General features: G+C 39.0%; 2 protein-coding genes across 2 annotated transcripts in view; one reads left to right on the top strand and one right to left on the bottom strand.

The window, feature by feature from the left end:
- The window catches only part of LOC131993547 (kinesin-like protein KIF20B), a 67,980-nt gene extending 64,262 nt beyond the window's left edge, over window positions 1-3,718 (bottom strand). Inside the window, exons 1-3 of the mRNA XM_059359506.1 lie at window positions 3,603-3,718; window positions 997-1,053; window positions 799-907 (exon numbers count right to left, since the gene is read on the bottom strand). Coding sequence (XP_059215489.1) covers window positions 799-906 — 108 coding nt within the window. The 5' untranslated portion in view covers window position 907; window positions 997-1,053; window positions 3,603-3,718. The remainder of the gene's footprint in view (window positions 1-798; window positions 908-996; window positions 1,054-3,602) is intronic.
- Window positions 3,719-8,180: 4,462 nt separating this feature from the next.
- LOC131993649 (high-affinity choline transporter 1-like) lies at window positions 8,181-23,462 on the top strand. Its single transcript, XM_059359641.1, has 8 exons — window positions 8,181-8,364; window positions 13,165-13,281; window positions 15,386-15,541; window positions 17,868-18,016; window positions 18,176-18,319; window positions 20,629-20,782; window positions 22,355-22,572; window positions 22,698-23,462. The coding sequence occupies exons 1-8, from the start codon at window positions 8,181-8,183 to the stop codon at window positions 23,256-23,258; spliced, it is 1,683 nt and encodes a 560-aa protein (XP_059215624.1). The 3' UTR covers window positions 23,259-23,462.

Raw genomic sequence — 23,462 nt, 5'->3', positions numbered from 1 at the left:
CAAGATACACATGCTTCAAACACACACACACACACACACACACACACACACACACATTTTGAGGTTAAAGGTCATTGGTTGCTGTATAAATTAATACTTGAAAAGGAATGCTTGTTGTAGGTGTGCTCCTTGTATATTATATAGTATTATAACATTACTAGTATTAATTGTTTGAAATCTCTGAAGAATCTCATCATAGTGTACACAGACCGGCAGTAGCCCCCGTGGCCCTTTCAGAATTTCCCCAGAGGAAATTTCCTAGTTTTGTTTGTTTTTTTCTACCTTTTACAGTACATTGTAGGCTGTAAACTTTAATTTGTATTTGTCAATTTCAGGATGATTTCTTTCACAGTACATATGTTTCAATGCAGAGTAAATGCTGAATCCACTGAGTTGTGCAATCTGTTTTTATTTCTATTTTTTTTTTTTTTACTTTTGAGATTCAAAATGCATGTGCTATACTTTAATGTGACCAATAAACATTTCCCCATGAGCTACAAGCCTTGAACACTGTGTTTTCAATTTTTTGGTGTAGTATGTAATGACTGCTCAGCATTTTTTTCTATTTTGACCAATTAGTTCAAGATGTGACAACATTGTTTGGTTTTGAGAACAGGTAAAACTATTTTGAGGAAATGGGATGGTTTTGCTAAAAGAATCAGAGGTTTTGTGAATGTAGTGTGAGAAAAGAGTTTTGTGTTTAGAATTCTGAGAAAAGGACAGGAGGATTCGAAAAATGTGTTTCAGCAATTGAGAAAAACTGTAATCTGTGGGTTACCCTGTTGAGACTGGGTTTACCTGTGGGTCTGGCAAAGGACTGAATTCTGATGAGAGATCTCTCTTCAAATCGTTGACCTCTACCTGTTCCCTTCTGTCTGCCTTGTTGTTCAGGCATGAGTCCATCATCCTGCAATGCGAATAAACAAGGACAACATAAAGAGTCAGCCAAAGCGGCACCAAGCAGGCAAAAAAATCAAGTGAATAATTTGAACATACTTTGCGCTGCACCACGCTGCGGTAACGTCAGGTGTAGCTTCCTTTTTCTCCCCAGATCTTTATTAACAATGAGAGAAATACAGGCATTCAGGATATAAACAAGATATATAAAGAAAAATGTCAGTTACAGTGACTGTAGAATAAAATATATATAGAAAAGTAAAATAATATAATAAGGCACATAGGGTATAAGGTGCTTACTTTTATACTATTCTGTGTTTTTTAGTAGCACAGTGCGTTTATATTTCTTATTTGACAACAACTCTAAAGTTTCCATATAAAATTTCAATTCTATTGAAAAAACAGTTAAGTAAGGTAAGGATTTGGAAAACTTCATCTTGTGGATGTGAAACTTACCCATCAGAAGCATAAGATTTGTTATAAAGCATACTGTTTTGTCATTAGATTCAAATTTTGAGATAACATCTTTAGGTTGAAAAATGATGGGCTGTCCAGTCATATCGAGTATGAATTTTTCTATATCCCTCCAAAATATAGATGACAATGGGCAAACATAAAATAAATGTAAAGTTGTCTCTGGCTTATCTCCACAAAAAAACTTCTCTGATCTTATTTGAGAGAAAGATGTGGAAGGGAAACAACTGGCTCTACGCCAGTTTATTCTCTTGGATCCCAAAAGAACTTTCCTCTGGGGGTAATCTTATTTTGTCTCTGTAAAATTTTTCCGATATGCTTATTTGTGCATTTTTAATCCATTATATCAATCCCTCAAATTTTTAGAGAAGGTATATGAACAGTAACATTTTGATAATTTAAGTGACATTTAATTAACTCAATCATACCAGTGGGGATGGCCTTTACAATAAAAACAAACTCTCTGTATTTGACTGGAAAGGATTTGGCTTCTCGGAAGTTTTTGTAGCTATAAAGACTTCCCTTATCGTCAAACAAGTTCGTCACAAAGATTATGTCCCTCTTAATCCAGCTCTCTTTATGTACACTTTTGTTTTTAATAGACTTTTTAATAGTACTTTTTTGTTTTTAATGACCATTGTTCCAAAGTAATTCCTTGTGTGGAGAAAAGGTGTAGCTGTCTATTGTCAGCTACGTTAAATTAATGTTACATCAAGCCTTTAAAAAGCTGGCACTTTATATTGCTTTGGATATAAAAACATTTATAAATCACCTAAAGCTTATCGTGAATTCGACGTACAAGTTATCACCAAAAAGACTCTTGCTAAACAAACCACATCGTTTGAATAAATATGGTGTAACGTTAGATTATGATTAATACTTCATAAAATGTCACAAGGCAGTGTTGGTGTTACTATGGAGTTCAAGCCAACTTTAATGCCGGGCTTACACCAAACAATTTCCCCAGTCCCAGACTAAAAACTGAAAGTCTTTAGGAAATCTAGGAGTTTTACTGGAGTCACAGCGCTCCTGTCATCTCCATGGTTAAGTTTAAGTTAGTAATCTGCTCTGTTTCATATCAGTCTTTTCCTAGTCTTGGGTTTGGATCATATCAAACGTGTTTGATATTATCTCAAGTCTCAGTGATGTAACACAATCACCAACCAATAGATGAGCGGGGGAAAGGTCCCCGGTTCCAGACCGGCCAGTAAAACCACTTCCACAGGAAAAAGGAACATCACAATAATGCTAGTAGCTCAGTCCTCAATAAAAATATAGTGATGTCATATATTTAGATTTTTTGGTGTGCTGTTTCTTAGTAAAGAGAACAATAAGGAGACCCAGTTAAAATGTATCAATAAATGTATACATAAATAAGTAATAAATAATCGATGATTAATGTATGACTAATTAAATGAAAGTTAATAGAGCTGATAAATATAATTATTAAATGAAACAAATTATAATTAAATAGGACATAAATGTATATCATGAATTCATTTCTAAATGTTCCTTTCCTTTATTCTTCCTTATATCAATTTTTACTGTAAAATATACAACTTTTCATGTCAGAAAAACAGAAACACTTTTTCAGCTTTGTGAGGGGCTTTTGTGGCGTCTTCTCCTCTTCATTTTTTTTTTTTTTCAACACAAACCACTGCACACACTAGAGCAGCTGGAGCCAAAAGCTGCTTCTCCTCCATATTTAAGTTTTTACTAAGATCATAATGGGGAAAAATTGCATGGTAGTAAAAAATGCTAAAAGAATCTAGTTGTAGTCTTGTAAATAGTTACCCTGCAAGATTGACAGTCTGTCTAAAATCTCAGTGTGAGACTAGGCTGGGACTAAAAACTCTCAACACTTGTCTTTAGATGTGAGCAGGTGTGAGCTGATAGTTTTCCAGGAGTCTTTTCCAAATCTTTTCAAAGTCTTCTGGTGTACAGGTAGCATAAGCTGTCGCTGTGACAACATTAGCCGTGGAAGTCGATGTATAAATAAGTCTTTACAGAAGTCCGAAACGTCTCAAATGATGTTTACGGACGCTTCGCGTTTCTTGGTTCAGCTAGCAAACAAGCTAAACTAGCTAACTAGCGTCAGTTGGACCTTTTCAGCTGATCACTTAACGGTGGCTGCATTCCATCAACTGATCATTCTAACCGTTTCAGTTTATTTTCTTAAAATAACTAAACAACAACGGTCCAACTGGAATATTGTTCGACAAAACACTTACCTGACTGTTATCTTTGGGACATTAGATGCCGAGAAGGAATAAAATGATTTTGTGTGCTAGGCTAAACACAACAACACAGCCGCGGTCTGAGTTTGAAACGGACCAATCGGAATCAAGGAAAAACTGCGCATGCGTTCTTTTAGTGTTGAGTTCAAATGTTCCGTTTGTGTTTGGAAATCAGATCATCTCAGGTTAAGGTCTGATGCTATGGTGCGTTTATGGTAACAGTTCAGCTCCATGCCGCTGAAATTCACCTCGGATTTGTCGACGCCGTAAAATCCACATCACTGTAGCCGAATCTGTTAAAACAATTTGCAATTCGCAATTAAATAATTGTTTATACATTTTATTTAAAAGCTACTTGCGCTTTACATGCTTTAACCAGGATGAAACATAGCAGGACTGAAATTAGTTTAAAAAAAAAGGAATAATAAACAACAAAAATATAACTATAAATAAAAAAGAGACCAACCAATGCAACCGTTAAGTAGTGTAGCTCCCTAAAATTGGTTAATTTGGTAGCAGTATTGTAATGCAAACATGACAAAATGCACATAGTTCATAAGCATATGGAGAATTTTATTTGCGGGGAATATGTTGAATTAATTTGGTCTAATTTAATTAATTATGGTCTATGCCATGGTCTTGTCTAAGACATTGTGATTTCCTTTATTTGTTAAAGAAAAATACTGCTGTGTTATTGTTTTTCAATAAAATAAGATTCAAACGTTGAAGGTTCAGCTGTGAGTTATAAAAAAATCGGAATCGGCATGTCAGGCTTTTTTAAAAATCGGTGATCGGCCAGAAAATTGCAATCGGTGCACCCCTAGTTAGCACCTGTCATACACTTCCCAGGATGCACTCTTGAGGACGGTGTTTATGTCCAGTATTCTCCAGTTAAGACCATCTCCATGCTGTCTGCCATTGCTGCCATCTTGTTGTTTTCCTACCTGGCTTCTGTGATCGTTAACAAAGGTCTGCTTCCTGAGAAGTGGGATGTGTTCAAAGTGAAAGCACAGAACTCACCACAACCACTGACACCAGTAGTTGGCACTAAAGAGCACAGTGAGACTGAAAAACTGCAGAGAAACAACTCTCAGACTGAGGCATTAGAGCCAATGAACAGCACAACCTGTTAATGTTTCTGTGTATATATATATATATATATATATACATTTAGTGGTTTGGTCTCATAACTTTGACACCCTTTCACACTGTAAATTTTGTTCATTATTTATGTCTTGTTCAGCGTTTGGTTGGACTAGCAGACACTCCAAGGAGTCGCTGTTGATTTTTCTTAGGTAAGTAACATACATTTTGTTTACGTTTTTTGCTCGCCAAAACTAACAACCCAGTTAATGCTGTGTCGTCAGATCTCTCTCGCTCCTCCACAGTCGAGTCAAGATCCTCAATACCTCATGTACGTAAATGCCTGAGGAGCAATGAGGTAGGAGCCTAGACTCCAACTCTAATATTTTCTGCTGTTGCAACACTGCATAACGTGAGTTGTCTGACTGAACTGTCAGTTCCTATCCAGACAAACATCAAAATAAAATGCATCCCTTTTTGGCAAAGGATAATATTTCACAGCCAATTATTCTGTCATCATAGATAAAGTAAAACCTTCTCATCAACTGCCAACCAAAACTATATGAATATGCCATGCCTTGCCATAATAATAATAATTTGAAGTTGACTGACTGACCTTGCAGCTTTGTCCTGAACATGTGGAGTGTTCCAATCTCCACGATACATCAGTTTGTTGTGGTATATTTTGAATATTGAGGAAAATAGAAAACAAATATCTTGGTGTCTGGCTTAAGTCTCAGTTGTGGACTATGGGGATGTATTCTCAACATAAGTAAGACATAAGCAGGGGCAAGGCTTGGCTGGGAAAACAGGTAAACATTATCTTCATCACTTGTGTGGCAGTCTTGACATTACAGTTTTTCTCAGTCGCTTTGGTGCATTTGTCACATCACTATTTACATTTGCACAACATTTCTCAAAACAATAAGTACAAACTGCAAAACCTAGTTGATAACCTGCAAAAGCGTGTCACTTGCTCAAAATGGATAGCTCATTCCTCAAAAGCAAGTATTCATGTCAATGAAAGTGTCGGTGTCATTAATGTGAAAAGTCCTGATACCATGTTTATGAACAAGATAGTCAAATGTCTCTGTCATGTTTTCATTATGACAGTTTACTCTGGAATTTTTTTCTCATGCAAAAAAGTCAGATCTTGGTGATGCTACTTAAAAGTGCTCTTTGCAATTCTAATTTGTTCACAGCATTATGCAAAGAAAAAAAAACCTTATTTACAACAAACATAAACTCTCTTAGGGTAGAGCTGTTACAGTTTTTCTCAGTCGCTTTAGTGCATTTCTCACATCGCTCTTTACATTTTCACAACAGTTAATGTATTTCTCAAAACAATAAGTACAAACTGCAAAATGATAACCTGCAGAAGCGTGTCACTTGCTCAAAATGGATAGCTCATTCCTCAAAAGCAAGTATTCATGTCAATGAAAGTGTCGGTGTCATCAAGATGAAAAGTCCTGACACCATGTTTATGAACAAGATAGTCAAATGTCTCTGTCATGTTTTCATTATGACAGTTTACTCTGGAAATGTTTTCCAGTGCAGATCTTGGGGACATTACCTGAAAATGCTCAAGACAGAACTATATACTATTTGCACAGCCATTTGAAAACTACAGTAAAGTTACACATTACTGTGTTTACTGTAGTGAGGTAACTGAGTACAACACACTGAATATGTATGTTTCATATTATTATAGCATATGCTCTTTGTAATTCTAATTTGTTCACAGCATTGTGCAAAAGAAAAAAAAACTTATTTGCAACAAACATATACTCCCTTTGTGTAGAGCTGTGCAAAACTGTAAACAATATTGCAGTACATATTGGAACTGAACATACAACATACATAGTACTGCAAATCATTCATGCACATCCAGGCGTTCCTCTCTGTCTGGCCACATACTTTCTCTACATCACAGCCAAGATTAATGCAGTGAGGAAAGTATCTCCTCGAGAGAAATTATTCAATTAGGAGACATTTTCAAGGGAAAAAAAGATTTAGAAAAAATATATAAAATTTGCTTGACAGATTTTGACAACTAGTTCAACATTTTTGTATGTAATGACTCAAGCAATGAAATGAAGACTATTAGTTTTATGTGGAATGACTATTCAGCATTCACAAGTATAGTTCATTTTGACTGACATGACATAAGCAAATGATAGTTTGATAGAGAATTGTATGAAAGTCATAGCCTGGGTATACCCAGACTGCCTTGCGCGCTCGAATTTGATTTCGAACCTCCAGCCAGTCTGGAAACGAGGCGATTATTTTAGCCCTGTTTTAGGGATCCAATCACAGAGCGGGGAGGGACGGTGAGACGATGACGCGTACTACTCGGCACTTGGAAGCTTTCCGGATCCAACATGGCTGCTGCGGACGCGAAACTCTCTTTAGCTGTAGATGGTGTTTTAAATAGTTTAGAGCGAAAGTTGAAAGGCGAAAGGTCTCTGGGGGCTCCGCTGTCCCCCGGCTCGTAGCGAGATCACCGGTAGCGGGGCTATTAGCGCCGCTCGGGCGGTTTCTGCGGCTCGTTGCGCCGAGCCGGTGAGACCGCCGGTCACCGCCGGTGATCTCGCTCCGAATCGGGGGACAGCGGAGCCCCCAGAGACCCGCAGCAGCTTGTTTATTGCCCATAAAATCAGTGGATGTGTGTGGCTGAATGACATGAGGGGGAATAAAGCGTGAAAATAAATAATCTTGCAGAAAGCGAGAACTGGAGAAGCAAAGCAGCAGCAACACTCTCTCACAGACACACACACAACAAACATCCATCTCTGTTGCTCTACTACGTCATCTGGTATAACTGATCTGATTGGCTACGAGCTACCTACAGACGCTTTGATAGACATTCTAAGCGTCCAATAAACGGCTCCGGAGGATCGTAAACCACACCTCCTCTACGGAGAAATACATTGTAGGTGTCCAGACCTAATCTCCAATGAGATTTGGTCTGGTGTTAGCCAGGCTATGAAAGTCATGGATGCTTGTCTAAAAGCATTTGTAATTTGTTGTTAGGAATGAGCAACTGCTACTATGATGAGCACAAATGACTAAATAATGTGGAGGTTGAACTAACTGTTGAGCAAATGTTAATAATGATCTGAGAAATGCACCAAAGCGACTGAGAAAAACTGTAACAGCAATGGCTGCTCGCTGAAAACTAAGCGCTTATATTTAGTTAAAAGGCTGTGGTTTACTTATGATTATGCTACATGCACTCCTCTTGGGGCAAAATGATAGAAAATGATCCATTGTTCTACACAACATAAAACAACTGAAGTGTTACATGATAACAGAAAGTGTTGCTCAATATCCAAGATGAACATTGAACATTCCTGTATGAACATGTAACCAGTTTTTTCACCCAAGGTAATCAATGTCAATCAATGTAACTTTAAGGAGGAGTCTCTCCTACTCTGTCAGTATGCAAGTCAGGCAGTCAGCCAGTCAGTCAGTCAGTCGATCTCTAACATGGCTGTTAACATCCCGGGAGTGATATCGATGGTGTTTTTCTACCTGCTGGTGCTTGGGACTGGCATCTGGGCTTCTTTCAAGTCCAAAAGGAAACAGAAGAAAAGTGAAGCCACAGAAATGGAGATGACCCTGCTGGGGAACCGTAGCATCAACTTGGTGGTGGGGATCTTCACAATGACAGGTGAGGAGCGCTTTACTGAAAAAACTAGTGCAGTGTATTTTATGCCACAAATGGTATAATTCATGTTACATTTGGTATAGGAGTTTTGCTTCTGTAAGAGGGGCCTCACCCTGACCCTTGGTCAAAACAGAGTCTCAAGTCTATTTGGGGGCTCTGGGGACAGGTGCATTTTAGACAGAAGAGATGTTGGAATGTGGACAAAAACAAGTCTATACATCAGACAGAAGAGATGTTGGAAGGTGGACCTAAATAATGTTAAAAAGTAAATTTAGTAGTGTGTCTGTGCCCGGGAAGACGCATCCATGTGTTGCGTATGGGCTTAAATACCCTCACACATACAAATAAATTTCAGAGAGAACAAGGGCTACATTGGACACTTTTCATTCAGCAGCCTCGAAATTGACAAAGTTCTCCTCCGCTGTAGCTAGGCAGTGTATTTTGATGATTGATAATAAATAATTGATAATAATAATAATAAAGAAAACTAAAAGGAACTTCCACTTGGTCTTCAATCCATTTTTCTCACTCAGAGAGGTAGTAAATTTATACTGCACTAGAATGGAAACTGAAATTACAAAGTTATGATAATTAAGAATAAATATATTTACAATACAAAATATATTCATTTTAATGTATTTTTTCGTACCACTTGACAACAACAGAAACAACAACCAGCATATGAATGCAAGAAGAAAACGTGGTATACAGAAAAACAAGGAGGTCGAACTGTCAGTCAGGCCATAGTGTAGGAGATTATGCGCAGATAAATTAATAAGTTATTTTGAATTAATTAAATTAAGATTGATTATTAAATCGTAATTTCCTCGTGAGGGCACCACCCTCTTTAAATAAACAGTCCAGTAGTTTTTGGGGGGGTTTTGTGATCAATTTTTTATTGGTTTTTCCATTTAGTTTAAAACATAGACTGTATAAAATAGGTTTAAAACAAACAAACAAGCAGGTGTGGCAAGCATCTATTGGGGAGAGAAAAAGAAAAAATTAAAAAAAAAAAAATATTGTAATAATGAAAAATAGATAACCCCCCTCCTGTCCCCCACAAATTTCAAGGGGTCCACAGGCTTTGTCTCCATGAAGTACACTGATAAACATACAAACAAGCATGTGAACACACACATATACACATAGCAGTTCAGAGCTTTTAAACAAGCCTCAACCAATACTGCCCTCAAAACCCTTGAAAGGGGGTTGGACCACTTAAATGGAGTCAAAGCTAAAAGAAAAGGGGGAGAAATAAATAAGAAAATATATACTTGGAGTGCCACAACCCCCCCTTCCCCACCCACCCACAGGACCCAAAGTAAGAAAAGGAGATGGCTAAAATAAAGATTTTAGAGTGGAGATGGCATCATCCCAACATGAAATATTTTCAGGTTTGGCTAGGTGAAAGTTAGCTGCCCAACATTCCATAATGCTATATCTATGAAATCTGACAACCATTTATTTAAGGATAACAAATGAGGGGGTTTCTATCTACATGCTATCAGCGTTTTAGCGGTAGTGAGACCAGCCAAAAAAAGGTGTTTCAGTTCAGCGGGCAGGTTCAAACCAGAAGAGTCGTTAAGTAATAAAACGGTAGACGAGTAAGGAATCTGCTTAGACAACATTGTGGACAGCACACAACAAACATTCTTCCAGAAAACCACAACACCTGGGCACCCCCAAACCATATGGAAAAAGGTGCCTAAGCTCTTTTGCGAACACTGCAATTAGGAGAGGGCAAAGCTTTAAATTTGAACAAACTGCGTGGAGTGAAGTATGATCTGTGTATGAAATTGTAATGGATAATTGGGTGGTTGGGGTTTCTGGAAGAAAAAGACAAGTTTTGCCAGATCAAGTGCCAGTCCAGATTATTGTCATCAGATGGAAGGTCCTGCTTCCACACTCCGTCAAGAGAGAGTGGTTTGTTTGATGCCTGCATCAGGATGGCATGAACAGTAGAAACCAAACCCTTACTCCCAGTCAGAGCCTTATGAAGAGGGTGTAACCATAGTGTGCCATCAAAAGGCACCCTGTAAGTGTACATTGCCGTTCGCAATTGAAGATAAAAGAAAAAGGAGGAACCAGGTAAGTTAAAGAGTTTCTGAATGTCTGAGAATGAGGGGAGACCTTGGACCTGCACTTATATAGCGCTTTTCTAGTCGCTTTGTGACCACTCAAAGCGCTTTACACTACAGACTGCACTCATTCACCCGTTCACACACACATTCATACTGGTGGCATAGGCTACCCTAAACCAGTGGTTCCCAAACTTTTTCTTGAGGGACCCACATTGTTACCATTGTAAACTTTGGCAACCCCCTCACTGTGTTATCAGACAGTGGTACAGTCTTAAATTTGTTAGCCACCTGCGGTCCACATAATATCGCAGCCATTTTAATGCAAGCAGGTTTAATCAGTATTTCCCCAATGTTGTGTGGCTTTTTGGCTGGTGCAATAAGAAGAGAGCACTCAAAGGACGCAACCGTTGCTGCTTCTGGTTGCTTCCAGTTTCATTAAAACTGTCCATAATGTTTTGGGGCCTGTTTGTGACAACGAGTTCCCTTTTTCTGAGGAAAAAACTCTTTGGGTTTACCCACCGTCTCGGGATTTTTAGTTGTCTGGTGTCGCTTCAGCTTGCAGGGTTTCAAACTTTCATTTGCCAGTTTCTCACTGCAAAAGATGCATTCGGCTCTAATTTTGTCCATTGCTTCTCTTTTTCTTTTTGAGATAGTCAACATTCTCGTCTCCCTGACGCTTCGCCATTTTTCCATTAGCTCTGTGTTTCTTTTGCTAGGTGAGGCTACCTCTGTGTATACTGCAGGAGGGATGTTACACATGCAATATAGTCTATATTTATAAACTTTTCTATAGTATTTTTTATTTAAATAAATGCATAAATGTTTAATGTAGCCCTTATTTAGTTTTTTCACACTAATGAATTTAATGCTGACTCATCTGTATTTAACACAGTAGATTTATTACACCCCTTAAAATCAAGAGGGCTTTGCGACCCCCCGTGGACCTTTGGCGCCCCACATGGGGGGTCAGGCCCCCCAGTTGGGAATCACTGCCCTAAACGGTGCCACCTGCCACCATTGGGAATCATTCACACACTGATGAATGCAGCATCGGGAGCAATTTGGGGTTCAGTATCTTGCTCAAGGATACTTTGACATGTAGGCTGCCATGGTCAGGGATTGAACCACCAACCCTCCGATCACTGGATGAACACTCAACCAAATGAGCCACAGCTGCCCCAAAAATATCATATAATGTAAATACACCATGATTTGCCCAACTGGAAAAACATATAGGACGCCCTCCCAGCTGGAGACGAGAGTTAAAGAATATGGGTTGTGTTGGAGTCCGTTGGCTTGTAGTCAGCTTTGATCTGTGGGTGGACACCCGATTAGTCCTTTCAGTCACTGGACCAGACCACACCCAGTGGCACCTTCCTGGTCTACACAGCTGTCGGGCCTGCCTCTGTCTGCACCAGCGGCCATGTCACCTGGCGAGTGCTGGAGTGATTCCGGCTGTGGGAAGGGGTTGGCTGGTCCTCGTTATCAAAAGTCGTTGGCTGTAGAAGACTAGCTCAGTCTTTGTTGCGTTCACAGCAGGACAGCAGGCCCGTATAATTGAGGCTGCATTTGTGGGCTTGAGGCTGAAGTCTTTGGGTTTCTGAATAATTTTTATCTATACCGCCCTACAAAGTCTAACTGAAGTAACTACGCAAAGGGTTAAACTGAGAAAAACTGCTTTAAAATGGGTAATAGGTAGGTAAGTGTTATGACACTTATTTCTACATGTATTGATGATGTAATTTTTATGCTCAAAAATCATGATGATTTATTTGACCTTTGACCCCAAAAATGTAGTTACTACACTGTATTTGCATTACTATTAGAACTTTTTACAGCAATGCAAAATGTTCTAATAGTGATGAAAAACCAGAGTGCAGTAACTACAACATTGTTGTCTTCTTTCAGCTTTTATATTTAGTTTTCAGTGAATAAACATTTTCAAATTGATTTTGATATAAGCAAATTTAAGTGTTCAACAACTCTATTCAAAGATTTGTGTACTTCAGGCCTAATATTATAAAGCAAAGCTATATTTTAGTCTTAATAGTCTCTCTCTGACATCACACAAAAGACAATGTAGGAATGAATATCACATGGGCAGGATGTTTAACAGTTCAAACATCCTCCAGTATGACTCGTCACAGAACTGGACATGCAACTTCTTATAGTCAATCACTTAAAGGTTTGCTGAATGTAATGACCAGTCATTTAAATAAGCAGATCAGGCAATGGAGGAAGAGGTTTTATGAACAAAGCTGCATTTCAGAGCAATTGATTGGTGTTTTTTGTCTTTCCAGAGGTTTTCCCTAGCAGAACGAATTGTCCTTAGGCCTTATGAGGTCAGGGAGTGAAAAAGACAACATGTGAGATTTTTCACATGTCCAGTAGGGAGAAAAGAGTGAAAAACCAAATGACACTTATTTGATTAAATAAAACATTCATCTTATCCATGTGCCTTTGAGAAAGGTGGCAGAAGTTCCTACAATGGCCATATTTGGTAATATTTTGAGGAGCCTGACCCCCAACATGAGCATAATGTTTACCTCTGTAGTTTCCACAACAATAACTAATTTTGTTTTGGTGATAGTTAAATCACTATTCTGATAATATGATCGTCTTGAGGTGAACCCACTGAAAGTTTATCTATGAAGATGAATCTTGTACAAATAGCTTCTGCTTGTTCACTAAATGACTTGCTGTGTGTCAATCCATCCTGCAGCTACGTGGTTTGGGGGAGGCTTGACTGTCGGCACAGCTGAGATGGTGTACACGCCCTCTATGGGACTAACCTGGGCGCTTGTGACGTACATGGCACGCAGCGCATGTTTTATTACTGGTAAGTTTGACATTTCATCTCTCAGGATTGTGTATGTTTGTGATAAAACAAATATAGCCTGACAAACTCTAAAAGAAAGACAGGAATTACTGTTAAAAAGATGATGTGGTCTACCTCACACCTTGACATGAATGAAAACACCACAAAATTACATCAGTGTTGGCATAATGTGTACCTTCCCTTGAGACAGCCAAGCTACATATTTACAAAACACAATAAGTCATTGCTCAAGTGCAGACTTTTGTTAGCCTGGCTAATGCCAGACTATATCACAAATGAGATATAGTCTGGTTACCACCTATTCGTTTTTCCGTAGAGGAGGCGTGGTTTACGATCGTCCAGAGCCGTTTATTGGGCGCTACGAATGTCTATCAAAAGCGTCTGTACGTAGCTCTTAGCTAATCGTATCAGTTTTACCAGATGACGTATGTAGAGTGACAGAAATTCGAGGAAGCATCGAGCAAGAAGACGACTGATGTTTACATAGCCAGACTAGCCCATCTCTAGCCTGGGTATACCCATACTGCCTGATATATACTGCCTTGCGCGCTCGAATTTCATTTCGAACCTCCAGGCAGTCTGGCAACCAGGGATGTTTCTTAGCCCTGTTTTAGGGATCCAATCACAGAATTGGGAGGGACGGCAAGACGATGACGCGTACTACTCGGCAGACGGAAGCTGGTAGTTTTCTTACGGATCCAACATGGCTGCAGCAGACTCCTGTTTCACCAAGAAAAAGGATGTTTCAGCCTTGCTTCCGACAGGATTTGGGAAAAGTCTAATCTACTAATCTGCCAACTAGCGCCGCTACTAGCCCCGCTACTAGTGCGACTGCTAGCGCCGCTACTAGCCCCGCTACTAGTGCCGCTACTAGCTCCGCTACTAGCCCCGCTACTGTAACGGCAGTGATCTCGATACGAGCCGGGGGACAGCGGAGCCGCCAAGAGACCCGCAGGAGCTTGTTTATTGCCCATAAAATCAGTGGATGTGTGGCTGAATGTGAACATGCTGCAGAAAAACGTTGCAGAAGCAGAATTGAGCATTTTAGCCTCAAAGTAGAGATGGGCTAGTCTGGCTATGTAAACCATAGATGTAAGCATCAATTTCTGTCGCTCTACATTCGTCATCTGGTATAACTGATACGATTGGCTAAGAGCTACATACAGATGCTTTTGATAGACATTCTGAGCCAATAAACGGCTCTGGAGGATCGTAAACCACGCCTACAGAGAAATGAACGGCTGGTTTCCAGACTAATCTCATTTGTGTAGATTATTTATTTTTACGCCTTATTCCCCCTCATGTCATTCAGTCACACACATCCACTGATTTTATGGTCAATAGACGAGCTGCTGTGGGTCTCTCAGCGGCTCCGCTGTCCCCCGGCTCGTAGCGAGATCACCGGCGTTACAGCAGTGAGCGGTAGCGGGGCTAGTTGGTAGATTGTAAGAGTGTAAAGCCAAACGTTGTTCTTCTTTTAAAATAAACTTTGGCTTTAAACTATCTAGAACACTGTCTACAGCTAGATCCAAAGAGGGCTTGGCGTCTGCTGCAGCCATGTTGGATCTGTAAGAAAATTACAAAACTACAAGCGTCCATCTGTCGAATAGTACGCGTCATCGCCTTGCCGTCCCTCCCCGTTCTGTGATTGGATCCCTAAAACAAGGCTAATAATCCGCTATAGACACCAGACCCTTTAGCAGTTCAAAATGAAATCTAGCGAGCAAGGCAGTATGGGTATACCCAGGCTAGACTTTTGTAGGGAAGTGGTGGAAGTGGAAGTGAAATAATCATTTTAGTGAGGATATGGTGATTTTCAAAGTGGCCATCTGACCTCTGACCTCAAGATATCTGAATGAAAATGGGCTCTATGGCTACCCACAAGTCACCTCTTTACACACATGCTTTTATGCTAATAACATGCAGTTTAAGACAAAAACCCAAATTGTTTTTCATTAAAATGTGTTACTTTGGCCAATTGTGATTGAATATTTCTGCTTCCTGGGATTCCCAAACCACCTCAGTTGCATGAATTGGATATCACTGGAAAGCTGTGACTTTTTAAAACTTTTTTGTGTGTTATTCTGTCCTCTTTTAAATGAAGGTGCCTTAGTGTTTGCAAAGCCAATGAGAGAAAGAAACTGTGTGACGATGCTGGACCCTTTCCATGCCAAGTATGGAAAAGTACTAACAGTTGGAATGAGTCTGGCCTCACTGGTTTTGGATGTGCTCTGGGTGCCCACAATATTTATGTCTTTAGGTAAGGTATATATTTATATACATACATTTGTGTCCATGTTTACAATTCTTTAACTTTTAACAAATATAAATGTATATATGGATATAAATTCTTATCAACTGTGTATAGATATGACTTACTTATTCCAAAAAATCTAATAATAACAAACTAATAGTTAAAACTAGTAATTATTTGACTGGGAACATAAATGCTCTTCTCAACTTGGTTTTATATAGCTCAATTACCCATTTGCAAACATTGTTCATTTGTGTATCATTGCTTTGCCATGCTTTTTGCATTACTGCTTTGAGCTGCTTCTCTCCAGTTTGGTAAGCTAACAGTTAAAAAATGCTACATATACTGTTTAACATAGTGTGCAAGTTAGGGTTAGGGTAAGGGCTAAGTAGCTTTTGGAAAAGTTACAGTTATAAACTGCAGAGCTGATGGATTGATGGTTTGGGATGGGTGGAGGATGGCAGGTCTGGACAGTGAGCGGTGAGTACATGAAATAAGCAATGGCAGCAACAGAGCCAGGCCAGGCAAAACAACTAAACAACTAGTCCTTGAAATCCTAAAGAAAGTTTTTTACAGGGTAAAGTATTGCACTGTAGTACTGTGGTACTGTAGCATATACCTTACAAGCTATAAAAGTGAAAGTTACACGGCAGGTATAACTGCAGTAACTAAAACTGCTTTAAAGTTTTTAAACGTTTTTTAACTGGCCAGCCAAATGGGTTATAGGTAGGTAAGTGATATGACACTTATTTCTACATGTGTTGATGAAGTCATTTTTATGCTAAAAAATCATGACGATTTATTTGACCTTTGACCCCAAAAACGTAGTTACTGCACTCTGGTTTTGCGGTAAAAGGTTCTAATATAAGTGCAAAAACAGAGTGCAGTAACTACAATGTTGTTGTCTTCTTTCAGCTTTTATATTTTGTTTTCAGTGAATAAACATTTTAAATTGATTTTGTTATCAGTGTATTTAAGTGTTTAACAACTCTTTTCAAAGATGTGTTTATTTTAGACTTAATACTATGAAGAAATGTAATATTTTAGTCTTAATATAATTACATCTCACTTCTTTACTTCATCACTATCTAGATAATAATTTCCCTTTTAAATAAACTTATTATTTATATTATTTTCATGTTTAAATTAGTATATATATCCAAAGCAGACTGTGGTAAGTTGGTTTTGAGTTGGATTTTGTGGTTTTTATATAATAATTTATCTGAAATAAAGCAAAATTGAAATCTAAAACTTTATCACAAGAAAAAACAGACATCAAGGGGTTGATTTTGACCAGAAATGTAGTTACTGCAGTTTAGGCTTTAGGCTTTACAGGGCAGAATAGAGTGCCAAATACCAAAAATGACATGTCCACCAGTAAGTGGCGGTATAATCAATCGTTTAGGCCAGTAACTCTGGAATACCCTGTCACACATTTAAATTTCTTCCATGTGTGAGTAATTTAAGTTGAGTGGACCTCAATTATCAATTACCCCCAAGTTATCAAAGGGACTGTTATAATCCAAAATTGTACAAGTTATAGAGGAACAACTTCCTGTTGGTTGCAGTGAAAACAGGAAGTGCTGGCTATCTTATCTATCCTACAGTTACTCCTATTTGCACCAAACTTGGGACATTTGTTCTCCATGAGTCATTGAGAATGTCAGAAAAAAATGGACACAAATCGGCCACTGGGTAGTACTTTTTTTTTTTGGACTCTGTATCTTTTTTTTTTCTTTTTAGAGAAGCAAATCAATGTTGTTCATGGTAAAAATAAATTTAACCAATCACAACAACAGCAAGTTTCAGCAGGACAACAGGAAATCAGCCCAGTTTGGCTCAAGTCCAGAGACCTTTGTCTCTTTTACACTGCAAAAAAAATTGGTGTCTAAAAACAAGATAAAAACACTAAATCTGAGGGAAATGATCTTGCAGCATGGACAGATAATTTCACTTGGCAAGATTTCTTAAATTACGATTAAATCTAGAAATAAGCATGTTGAACACTTAAAATAAGAAATTAACTCTTAAAACAAGATAAATTTAAGCTGCAAGCAGCGATGAACGGGCCCGAGCAGAGTGCACTGACAATTATTTGTTTCTTACCAAGATAAAAAAAAACTTAAGATTTAGAAGTGTTTGATAATTTATCTTGTTTCAAGAGATATTTCTTGTTCAACATGCTTATTTTTAGATTTAACAATCTTAATTTAAGAAATCTTGTCAAGTGAAATTATCTGTCCATGCAGCAAGATCATTTCCCTCAGATTTAGTGTTTTTATCTTGTTTTTAGACACACCTTTTTTTGCAGTGTATATAATGTGTTTGACAGGAGGAACCATGAGCGTGATCCTGGATTTGTCCTTCACTGTGTGCATCTGGATCTCAGCTGCTGTGGCCATCTCCTACACACTGCTGGGAGGTTTATACTCTGTTGCCTACACAGATATTATACAGCTTATCCTTATATTCGTCAGCTTGGTGAGTTTGCTTTACTTTAAGCCTTTATAAAATATATAAATATAAATATATTTAAGTCTTTATAAAAAAAAACACATTACACAAGGTATCATGACCTTCCAAGTATATCTTTAAATATTTTTTTTATGTTTGTGTTTATTTATTTCCATGTTTTTTCAGTGGATCTGTGTCCCCTTTGTTTTGATGAACCCATCTTCCTTGGACATCAGCCAGACACTGATGAACAACACCTTACATGCTCCCTGGATTGGTCAACCAGGGCTGAAAAAGACTTGGATAATGATTGATGGATTCATACTCTTTGTAAGGAAGCAACAATAAGATTATATTATATATCAAATGCAATACAAATTAAGCCAGAAAGAGAGGACACAACTTTGATAGGCAAATTTCTATGGAAAATATTTTTTAGATTTTCATGGTATGCATTGTTTTACACATTATAACCCTTATCTTTGATATAAATGTTTTCACAATTGTAGAGTTTTTAAGTTTTTGGGGGCTGTGAATATTGTGACCTCTTGCTGAGGACTGAGTGGCAGCTGTGGCTCAGTTTGTAGAGTGGTCGCCCACTTGGTTGGTGGTTCGATCCCTGACCATGGCAGCCTAAATGACAAAGTATCCTTGAGCAAGATACTGAACCCCAAATTGCTCCCGATGCTGAGTTCATCGGTGTGTGAATTAATTCCCAATGGTGGCAGGTGGCACTGTTGTAGGATAGCCTCGGCCACCAGTATGAATGTGTGCGTGAACGGGTGAATGAGCGCAGTCTGTAGTGTAAAGTGCTTTGGATAAAAGCGCTATATAATATATATATCGCTATATATGTACTCCATTTGCCATTTACAATAGAAATAACATGGGCTGTCTATCTACTGGTCATACATTTAAATAAATATCCCCCAAAAAGTAATTATTCATGCCAGGGATGGGCAACTGGAGGCCGCACCCTGACTTGAAGTGGCCCTCAGTACAACTACATTCATTTGAGCATGAAATCTTAAAAGTGCTGTGTGAAAATGCACAAAATGACTTATTGCAATTAATGTCGGTCTGCTGTCACCGTAAGTGGTTATTTTTTATTTGCTTCAAACCTTTTGTATCCCTATTTATACTGTTCTAGCATTAGAGCATGAAATATGTTAAGTTACTGCACTGTAAACATATTTAAAATTGCAGTTTCATCATATCTGGTTAAGTGCCCGGTCCTATATGTGGCCCTGTGGTAGTGTCCATGAAAAATTGTGGCCCCCTCCAGCGTTTAAGTTGCCCCCATCCCTGATCTATGCTAAGACATAACATCAGTATTCACAAAACCTTTAGATTTAACTTTGTGAGTATGTCAATCATTATTAATTAATTTATTTTTTATATAAATAAGACTTGCCTGTGTAGAACATGTTTTGTCCCCACTCTCAATAACAAGTGAACTTACATACCAATGACAATTTTGTAGCACAATCCACAAAATATCTGTCAAACTCTGTAGCACCAGTGCTATAAGCAAAAAATAAGTTAATGTACAGCCCTGTAATGTATATATCAGTGTTGAACATTAAGTCCCAAAAGGCCATTATGAACCTATTTTATTTCAATCTTTGTAGCATTTTGTGAATGGGCAACAAAACAGTGCCTGTCTGTTCCATGGCTGCTGGCGGGCATAGCAACAGTAGCTAAGGGGGCAGAGCTTTTGCAAACTGTCAATTCCAATATGTTCCATGCACTGTTTATGGTGCCCGTTCCCTAACTAGTCCTGATTTGACTGGTGATTCCAAAGAAAATTTGTGAAATTGCGTAAAACGAAAATAAAATAGAATGCAATAATTACATAATTCTTTTTTCACATATATTCAATTAAAAACTGTTAAATGCAACATAAATGAACCACTGGAGGTAAACACAGTGATAACTTCTAAAAATGCAAGTCAATACTCATCATCATGCAAAAAGAAAACCAGATTTCCACAACATCCAGAAACGCTGCAGACTTCTCTGAGACTGAGGTCATCTGAGATGGATTAACACAAAGTGTTAAAGTGTGTTGTGGTCTCACGAGTCCACGTTTCAAATAGTTTTTGGAAATCCTGGGCGTCGTATCCTCCAAGCTAAAGAGGAAAACGATAGTTCTGATTGTTACTAGCACAATGTTTAAACGTTTCTGTATGTATGGGGGGTGTTTCGGCCCATGGCATCATGGGTAACGGTCACATCTGTGAAGGCAGCATTGCTCAAAGATTAGAGATAGATTCAGGTTTTGGAGAAACATATGCTAAATTGAAGTTTAACAATCAGTGTCCTCAGTTCATAAACAATTACTGAGAAAAGCTGATGTAAAACACTGGTAAACATGCCCCTGTCCCAACTATTTGGAACGTGTTGCAGGCATCAAATTAAGAATGAGTCCATATTTACAATAAATGATAAAATGTATTTGTTGTAACATATTAATTATTTATTTCTTATACAGCGTTTGATTAAATATGTCAAAATGATCTACTCTGTTTCATCACAGTCTTAGACGGTGTACCAACTTTTTTGGAAACAGGATTGTAGATATCTTTAGTATGTCACACTAGTGATTGAGTTAACTACTGGACTGTTTTACATTTAAGACGCTGGGAAGTTTGGGATATCAGTGTTTCCACCAGAGGACCTTGTCTGCATCTTCCACAGCCACAGCCAAGCTCACTTGCTTTGCTGCTGCTTTCATCTTACCTATTCTTGGGATACCATCTATACTAGTTGGGGCAGCAGCTGCATCTACAGGTATGTATAGCCATGTATAATTGGGCTGTTTCCACAATACCCAGAATGAGGTGGGTCTCACTTGCCGAAACACCCCTAATTTGAATATGAGCAGTCCGGAGCCGGCTTTTGTCGGGACTTTTTTCCTCCCTGTAGAATAGCAGGGTCTTTTTTCTCCCCTGAAAACAGCCTGGTTACTGATTGGATAGATCACTAAGCAGGATGTGACGTAGTACTCTACACGACAACAACACGCGCCATTTGCAAAAGCCGGCGAAGCAGTGTTGCCAACTTAGCAACTTTGTTGCTAAATTCAGCGACTTTTCAGACCCCCTTAGCGACTATTTTTCAAGAAAGCGACTAGAGACAAATCCAGCGACTCCTTCTTACTCTTCTTAACGAGCCGCTAACGAAAGGGTGTTAGCGACAGTTATCTACAGTTAGCTCTGTCGCAGAACAGTGTGTATGTGCTGTTGCTGCAGGAGGTGTTCACTTACCGATCTCTGTTTGTTTACAACAAACACCGGACACTCACAATCACTATGTTTATGATCAGGGGAGACTCTGTGCATAATTAGTCATGCTGCTTTAGCGACAGCAAAAACCAAACGTCATCCCTCTGGGGGCTAACTTGTAGTGGAGACACGCAGAGTGAACGGACTTTTGAGAGGGTGTGGCCTGGGACTTTCCAAGTGGCCACTTTCCCCCTAGTCGAAACGCGGCTAATGATGCTGTAACTTCCGGTGATATACTTAGCACGCTGGATGATTATCATGCTTTTAACACTGAAGATCTTTTAAGCAATTTTAATTCTGCATGTGTGGACATCCTTGATTCTGTTGCACTTTTTAGAACAAAACGCACAAAAGCACTTTCAGAACCGTGGCTTAACGACTCCACATGCGCTCTCAGGTGCTCATGCTGGCGCGCTGAGAGAGGGTGGAAAAAAAATAAGCTCCATGTCTCTAAAGAAGCTCTTCGTGAAAGCCTTTCCGTCTACCAGAGTGCTGTTAAAGCTGCGAAAACGGAATATTTTTGTAATCTTGTAATAGTCACGAGCACCAAGTCCTTTTTAACATTTTTATTTTATTTTATTCTATTTAATTTTTATTAGGGCCACGGGGCAATCGCACTGAGCACTGGCCCCTACAGCTGTGCAATAGTTGCAGGGACCAGTTCCTTTGGGGCGAGCCATCTGAATCGATTATATATTAGGATTATTTAAATAATGCTTGTTTCCAGCCGCCACATTTACGTTGTGATTGAAGAGATGCGAACATTTGATGAATAACACGTGAACCCTCTCGTAAGACGATATATACGCTCAGTTTCTATGTTCATTTGACAAATCAGGGCCACTGTGTCAAATGAGGGCCACTGTGTCAAAATTGGAACTTGGTGGAATTTTAATGCATAGTAAGTGCACAACCATTTACAACTTTAGTTGCCATTTTCATAACTCAATCTACATCTGTGGTGGCTAAAAAGTAAAAAGTACATCTACCTTTTTGTGTATTGTGCAATACAATTTGTGGAATGTAACAGCACGTTACCATGTTACGGTCTTTCCTCTTTTTTGTTTCCATGCCTCAGACTGGAACCTCACTACCTATGGTTCTCCATCTCCATATGAACGTGGAGAAGCAGCTCTAGTTCTACCCATCGCCCTGCAGCACCTCACTCCATTCTTTGTCTCCATTATTGGCATTGGAAGTGTTGCTGCTGCTTGCATGTCATCGGCTGACTCTGCGTTGCTTTCTGCAGCTTCTGTCTTCACCTCCAACATATACAAGAACATCCTGAGGCCTCAGGTGAAATAACACACTTTTTGAAATAGTTCATCACAACAAAGAAACCTGAGGTCTGCTTGATCAAGATTTTGAGATTCATGACAATAATGATCTTTGACTGTTCTTCCTCTTTATTTCTTCTTCAGGCCTCAGAAAGAGAGATTCAGTGGGTGATCCGTGCTTCTGTGTTGGTTGTGGGCTTGGTTGGTACATCACTTGCCCACCTGGAAAACAGCATCTTTTTGTTCTGGTTTCTTGGTTATGAAATTTCCTACATTGTAATCTTCCCTCAGCTTCTTTGTGTGCTTTTCTTCAACATCTCCAATGGTTACGGGGCTGTAATGGGGTTTGTGGTTGGAGTTGTACTAAGACTGCTCAGTGGAGACCCATCACTAGGGTTAGCACCAGTCATACACTTCCCAGGATGCACTCTTGAGGACGGTGTTTATGTCCAGTATTCTCCAGTTAAGACCATCTCCATGCTGTCTGCCATTGCTGCCATCTTGTTGTTCTCCTACCTGGCTTCTGTGATCGTTAACAAAGGTCTGCTTCCTGAGAAGTGGGATGTGTTCAAAGTGAAAGCACAGAACTCACCACAGCCACTGACACCAGAAGTTGGCCCTAAAGAGCACAGTGAGACTGAAAAACTGAAGAGAAACAACTCTCAGACTGAGGCATTAGAGCCAATGAATATGTGTGTACAGTAGTATCTGTTCTCTTAAATCATGGGTCTCAAACTCGCGGCCTGCGGGCCATTTGCGGCCCTCGTGACGATGTTTTGTGGCCCTCACCTTGATATGAAAGTTTAATGTGAGTTTTATATGAATGGCACTTTTGCGTGTTGTGTGTGAAAGGTCCCTTTATTGCGCAAGCTGAAGGTTTGTTTCACTGGTTTCTATGACGACGTTAAC

The sequence above is a fragment of the Centropristis striata genome, chromosome 20 (assembly GCF_030273125.1).
Source record: "Centropristis striata isolate RG_2023a ecotype Rhode Island chromosome 20, C.striata_1.0, whole genome shotgun sequence".
Taxonomy (NCBI): domain Eukaryota; kingdom Metazoa; phylum Chordata; class Actinopteri; order Perciformes; family Serranidae; genus Centropristis; species Centropristis striata.
This window is presented reverse-complemented; position numbering and strand designations above follow the sequence as displayed.